The sequence below is a fragment of the Nicotiana tabacum genome, chromosome 1 (assembly GCF_000715075.1).
Source record: "Nicotiana tabacum cultivar K326 chromosome 1, ASM71507v2, whole genome shotgun sequence".
In the NCBI taxonomy this organism is placed as follows: Eukaryota; Viridiplantae; Streptophyta; class Magnoliopsida; order Solanales; family Solanaceae; genus Nicotiana; species Nicotiana tabacum.
Genome location: NC_134080.1, coordinates 43,621,063 through 43,628,457, shown reverse-complemented (window position 1 = coordinate 43,628,457; position 7,395 = coordinate 43,621,063). Strand labels below are relative to the sequence as shown.

The 7,395-nt window shown below is 32.6% G+C and overlaps 1 protein-coding gene across 1 annotated transcript; it reads left to right on the top strand.

The window, feature by feature from the left end:
* The first annotated feature begins 1,935 nt into the window (after positions 1–1,935).
* On the top strand, positions 1,936–4,546 carry LOC107822579 (uncharacterized). Its single transcript, XM_016649129.2, has 5 exons — positions 1,936–2,111; positions 2,337–2,887; positions 3,047–3,657; positions 3,781–4,152; positions 4,475–4,546. The coding sequence occupies exons 1-5, from the start codon at positions 1,936–1,938 to the stop codon at positions 4,544–4,546; spliced, it is 1,782 nt and encodes a 593-aa protein (XP_016504615.2).
* Positions 4,547–7,395: the final 2,849 nt, after the last annotated feature.

Here is a 7,395-nt window from a genome sequence, read left to right as displayed (position 1 = left end):
GTTCATGGGTCTCAGAAAATACGTAAATTGATTTTATGATATTGGTCAGAAGCATAATGGTTTTACGACACTCCGAAAGATTTTATTGGCGTACTTCTCATGCATGACATTTATGTACATTGACCCATGACCAGGTAGTGTTTTGTCGCAAATATATATATATATATATATATATATATATATATATATATATATATATATATATATATATATGTATATATGTATATATGTATATATATGTATATATGTATATATATGTATATATGTATATATATATATATGTATATATGTATATATGTATATATATGTATATATGTATATATGTATGTATATGAGATATGAGAAAAGATTACGGCGTTGTCATGCATATGCATATGCATATGTATATGAGATATGAGAAAAGATTACGGCGTTATATATGCACCACCACCTGATCAGCTGGTATATGTTAATGATTTGCCCACAGTGGCCGAGATGATATAATGGGATGCCCTTAGAGGCTTGATGATGTTATGAACACATGTACTTATGCATGACATGATATACATATGCATATGCATATGCATGACACTATGAGTATTTCATTATTTACAGAGTTATTCAGACTTACATATCGAGTCTTTTACTCCATGTTTCTCTCATGTCTATCATTTGCTGATTTTCATTCCTTGCATACTCGGTACATTATTTGTACTGACGTCCCTTTTGCTTGGGGATGCTGCGTTTTATGCCCGCAGGTCCTGATAGACAGGTCGAGAGTCCTCCAAGTAGGCTATCAGCTCAATGGAAGATGTTGATGCACTTCATTGCTCCGGAGTTGCTTAATTGGTGAGTACGATTAGTACACGTATTTATTGGTACGGCGGGGTCAGTCACGACCTTTGTAATGAGTGTTTACTCTTAGAGGCTTGTAGACATACATCATGTGTACGGATGTTTGTATGGACTTGTCGGCCTATATTTAAAGTAGGGAAAGTTTCGTTCCTATACCATATAGGAAACTATATTACCAAATATGTTCATAGTTTGCATATTACCTACCATGCTAATAGTATTTCTACAAAATATAGACAACTCATTAAATAAAGAATCATTGTAGCTGTAGATTTCCTTATTTAGGCGCGCTAAAATTGGAATTAAATATTCTTCCAGGTCTTCTACAACGTAAATCACACACATTCATAATTATCGTCGGTTTCATTTCAAATTTCCATACTTTGTTTTTGCGACACACTCTGTTTCAAGCTTTTTTCTGATTTCACAAATCAAAAACGACCAAATCTTCTACAATTCTTCTACAACAAACGCAATTATGTCCAAAATCCTAATTAGGCTACAACTGAATGGAATTGGGATAGCTATGGGAGATTTAGAGAATTTCAGGTCGATGGCATTGTAGTCGATGAGGATGCGAGTTATAGTCTATTGATTTCTACAATAGCACAACAATTAATGATCGATACATCCGAAAAAATTATAGAAATCAGATATATTGTCAACGAGCATTGTCCTCCAATGGAAATTAGGAATGATATGGGTGTTCGTGTATACATGGAGACGAAAAGGGAAAAATAAAACTTAGGATCATATCCGTTATGTATAACTGTTCGCGATTTTAATATGGAATTGAGTATCACCAATGAGAACACAACTGCAGGTGTGTGATGTTAATTTTTCTATCAAATTCTGGTTGTATGTCAATGTACTACACTTTATCTACATTTTAAACTACATGTCAGAGTAAATATATATCAGTATGGATTTTCATAATATACATTTATTCTACAATAAAACTACATATCATTTGAAAAATTAATATGAAATACATAATTTCAACCTTTCTACAAATTATCTACAAAATTTCTATAAACTGTTCATAATAGTATTTATATTTATTTTCATACAGGTTCGTCTGGAACACTAAAGTTACTTGATATGCCAACATCTCCCATTATAGAGAAATATGAAAGTATAATAATAACAGATAGTACACCAAGTTCTATTAAAGTAGGACAAGTATACCAAGACAAGGAAACAATTGCAACTGCAATGAAGCACTATTCTGTCATGCACAAGTTCCAATTCAGGGTTAAAAGATCTAGTGCTAGAAGGTATGAGCATATGAATGGTCAAAGATCATTATTTTTTTAATTTTGTAGTTTATTTGTAATTTTTTACTTCTTCAATTTTTTCTTGTGATAATGTTTATCAGAATTGTAGATAAATTATAGTTATGTTGTATATAGATGTATAATGTGATCGTTTAAGCTAAAATAATTTTTTTTCTTTTTAAATCTACATTTTAAACCAGTGTTTAAATTGTATTTATGTTGTAGCTACTGGCTGATATGTGTTGGTGAAAATTGTACATGGCACTTCAAGGCAACTAGCATAAATGATTCTACAATTTTCAAGGTCAGAAATTTCAACAGCCAGCACACATGCTCTTTAATAGACAATACATTCATACAACGCAAACCTACTGTCATGGTAATTGGTAGCATGGTTATTCCAAAATATTCTGATCCTAAGACAATTTACACACCAAAAGACATACAATTTGACATGTTGTCTGAACACGACGTGAATATAACCTACATGCAAGCTTGGAGAGCAAAGGAAAAGGCTTTACAGTTTTTGAAAGGTCATCCTACGGACTCCTACAGCAAATTGCCTAGTTATTTGTATATTCTAGAGAAGACTTATCCAAGGTCTGTAGTTAAATTGAAGAAGACGGATGACGGCTGCTTCTTGTATATATTTGTTGCGATTTGTACGTCAATCAGTGGTTGGAAATATTGTAGGCCAGTTATAGTAGTTGATGGGGCCTTCTTAAAGTCAGCATACAAGGGAATAATGCTAACATCTAGTACAATAGATGCAGCAGGTATTGAAGTTTTATTGTAGAAATATTGTAGCATGTATGTTTTTTTAGTACTTGAAGATTTATTGTAGATATATTGTAGAAAAGTTGTAGTTTGTATATATATGTTTTCTTCTGTATTTTTTCTGCAGCCAATTAATTGTCTTTTGCCACATAATATAGGTACCATATTACCATTGGCATATGCTATTGTTGATTCAAAGAATGACACATCGTGGAAATGGTTTTTTGAGCAATTCAAACATGCATATGGTGAAAGACCAAATATGTGTGTTGTTTCGTATCGGAATGAGAGTATCTTGAAGGCAACACCTATTGTTTATCCCGGCATGCCACATTATTCTTGCATGTGGCATATTTGGACAAATATACGGGCAAAGTTCAAGAAGGGACATCTAAAGTTAAGTGAATTATACTTTGCCACGACACGGTCATATACCCTTGAAGAATTTAATGAAAGGATGTCAAAGATTGAAGAGATTGGCCCCCGTGTTAAAGCATACTTATACGATATTGGCTATCATAGATGGTCTCGAGTACATGCTACGGTGAACAGAACTTGGACTATGACATCAAACATTGCAGAGTCATTGAATGCTGTAACAAAATATGCAAGAGAGTTGCCGATAGTAGAACTATTAGAGTATATGGGGACCCTTCTTGAATGTTGGACGAAGGAAAAGTTATTGAAAGAAAAGGGTACATTCACATACCTTGGGTTCAAATTCAACAAAGAGTTGGATGACAACAAAACATTGTCACACAAGCTTAGAGTAAGATCTAATTATTTATTAAATCAAATTAATTTATACAGGACAATGTAGATATATTGTAGATATTTTGTATATAGTTTGAGTTTAACCATATATGAATTTTTGTTTGTAATGTAATCACAGGTGAGGGATTTAACATACTACATCCATACAGTACTAGATGGTGTGAGGCGCTATATTGTTTGTCTTAAAAACAAAAAATATAGTTGTGGGCAATTCCAGCTTTACGAACTTCCTTGTCCACATGCTTTGGCTGCTTTAAGACGCATGGATGAGTCTTTTGAACAATATTGTTCTCCTTATTACACAAGGGCGAATCTCTTGCGTACTTATGAAATACCAGTAAATCTCCTGCCTGATGAAAGCAAATGGAATGTGCCACAACATATATCTGAAGAAGTAGTAAATCCACCTAAAGGAGGGAAAAGGCAACCAGGAAGACCTCAAAAAGAAAGATACAAAACATATGATGAAATAAATTCAAAGAAGCATAAGGTTTCATGCGGCAACTATGGAGGAGAAGGGCATAACAAAAGATCTTGCAAGAATGCACCCAAAAAGAAATAAAATTTTATATAGTTAGCAGAATATTTCATAAAAATTGTTGGTGAGTTCAGGATAACAGATTTTGATGTGTAATTGTTGAGGTTTTTTAATAATGTAGTTAGTTAGGATTTTGTTGTGTTGAGATAATACTTTCATGAGTGATTTGTTTATGAATGGTTTATATATATATATATATATATATATATATATAATCTACAACTTTTTTACTATCTCTGGAATCCTTTACACAATTATTAATGTGTTTTTGCAGTTTATCTACGATAAAACTACAAAAAAATACATTAACTGGAATTTACAGAGTATCTACATTATAAATCGGTAGGAAAGTAGTTAAAAACTTAAAATATTGTAGATGAAATATTGTTTACATTCAACAAATAATAAAAGAAACAAAACACACTGTTAAATATTATCTACAAATACAACTACAAAAAAACTACAATATATGTAGCTGATATAATAGCTAGATTATAATACAGCTAGAAAAAAGCTATATAGTAAAAATAATGTAGATCAGGTACTTTATACATTCAACAGATTGAATTGAAAAGCAACAAAATGTTTAGTTATTATTTTTTACACTTTATTTACAAAAAAACAACAAAATAACTACATATTTTTGCGTTGACAGAATAACTGTATAAAAATTCAGTTGGAAAGGATTTATATGCTAAAAATAATGAAGATCAAGTACTGTAAAGATTTAACAAGTTAATATAAAACCAACAGAATGTTTCCATTTGAGCTACTATACTGGATAAGAAAAAAAAACAAAGGCTACTATAGTTGTAGCGCAAGTCAGCTACAATTAAAACAACAAAAATTGTTCAAAAACTTGTCTATCATCTTTCTTCTAAACTAGCATCAACTAAACAATTGTACTAGATATTCCATACAAAACATTACAACTACTCCTTCTTCCTCTGGACTCGTGTTTTCTCATTCAAAGATGGTGCACCTTTTCTCCTAGCCAATTTGCTTGTCACCTCACTATCACTAATTGCACCATGCTTCTGCTTCTTTCTAGCATAGTCCCAAAGTAGCGCTCCATAGAGTCTACGGTGTTGGTCAATATCAAAAAATTCTTCTGCCGGAATTGATAACTCTTCAAGACTAACATACTCCGCAAAGACAGCAACAAATACACCAAAATCGCTGCAAAAGATAAAAAATGTCAATATTTACCAAACCATCAGGAAAAAAGGGTTAAATGTGTAGAAAGAAAGAAGATTTTTGTTACAGCTCAATTTTTCCCTATATATTTTCAATATGCAAAATAACTTCAAAATAGCATATATATGCATATGTAAGTATATCCAAGTGTTTTATTATTTTTCCATAATTTTTAAAGGTTTTAAAATTAATTTATTTCCCTCTTTTATTCACAAAAAAACCAATAATTATTTACAAATTTATTATTTTGGTAATTTATTTGTTGGACTTTTATATTTATGCTAAGATATAGCTAAGGTAATTTTTTGCATATTTTTACAAATTTATTTAGTATTTTTAAGTTAAATGGCATATAATTGCAATATTGACCTTTTTAAGATTCAATTTCGTTTTATATTCATAAAATTAAGCCCTATATTTTTAAATTATTAATTATATGTTAAAAATCATTTTAGTTCTCTCAATTTATTTCCAAAAATTAATTTATTATTTTTTATAATTTTAAAAGGGGAAAATGACTATTTAAATAATAGCCCAGTTACATTTCAATTTTAGCCTAAATCTGACCCCAAATTAAACCCAATTTTCCCGGCTCAATTCCCATTCAAACCTGACCCCTAACACAATTAAACGACCCAACTCGAATTCCCCACCTACCCTTTTGAATCCAGGCCGTTGATCACTCAGATCAACGGCCACCATTCGCCCTTCCATAATTAAACCCAAAAGACCCCTTACCCTACTTCATTCTTCACCAAACACCGCCTCTGAATCCCCTCTTCTCTCAATTCTCTCTGAAAGCTCACATGTACCCTAGCCATCGCCATCTCATCCCACTCTAATCCGCCTTAACCTCTGCCTAATCCATGGCCTCTCGTGGCCATTGGAGATGTGTATCAGCCTCCTATGGCTCCTAGGTGTTTGTTTCTGTGGTTTCATGGCCATACCTCGAAGCGATCTGGTCCAGTCCTTGCTCGACTTCTGTTCATGGCCTTTCTCTGACCATCAATGACCTTTCTCCGGCCATTCATGGCCTTTCAAGGCAGGTCCTTGACTTTCCTGGTTAGATCGGTAACTTTCAAGGTCTTTCTCACCTTTTCTGGGTTTTCCGAAACCCTAATCTTTAAGGTCTTTCAATTTTCTTTCAGATTTACCTTAGATCTGTACTTACTATGAACTTCTTAAGTGCTTTCTCGAAGGTTCTTCAAACTTTTCTTTCAAAATGACTCTTCATTTTCCGATTAGGGTTTCTCTTAACCTCTCTTTTAAAGATCTCTTCTATGATTTTGGTGTTGTTTCATGATTTTGCTATGTTACATGTTTATGCTTTCCTTCTACTTGAGTCAGTATGTTTAAAACCCTAGTTCCTTTTAGTCTTACCCGAGTTCTGAAATTATTTGCTTAAATGTGTGCTTATCTTAAGTTCTTCGTTTATGACTCTCTTTTCTTTGTTCGACTTGTCTGATTTGAGTTCTTTTCATCTATTAAACTCGACTACCGTCGAAGCCCTAATTTTTTAAAAGGGGTTTTCTTTTCACTTATTACTACTGTGAGACCCTTACTTGTTTCTGGTTCTCTTTACCTGTTGATATGTTTCTTCACTGTTGATTCTATGTGACTACTTGACCTACGCGACTACTGTGCTCCGAATATTTTTCTTACTGCTGAATCCTAGCTTACCATGTTGCTACTATATGCCTGTGTTATATCTTTTGCTAATGTGTTTGGCCTCGCATGTCTAATGCTTCTGTTCACTCTATTTATACACTGAAATGCAGAATCATGTTTCTTCCTTGATTGATCTTGATCTTGTGACTAATTGCAAAAACTTTTCTTTTATGAACCCTAATTTCACTCTCTTGTTTAAATTAATTGATTCCTTTCCTTTACTCTGATGTTTTGCCTTGCTGAACCCTTTCCCAAAATAAGCCTATTTTGTACTTAGACTTGATCATTTACTTCATGCTTTTACTGCCCCCTTATATGGCAATAATCAAT

Excerpts from the sequence above, each read along its gene's own strand:
- LOC107822579 (XM_016649129.2), top strand. The coding sequence starts at position 1,936 with ATGCCAACATCTCCCATTATAGAGAAATATGAAAGTATAATAATAACA. Across the intron at positions 2,112-2,336 it reads AAAAGATCTAGTGCTAGAAG|CTACTGGCTGATATGTGTTG; the intron begins GTATGAGCATAT and ends TTTATGTTGTAG. Across the intron at positions 2,888-3,046 it reads TAGTACAATAGATGCAGCAG|GTACCATATTACCATTGGCA; the intron begins GTATTGAAGTTT and ends CACATAATATAG.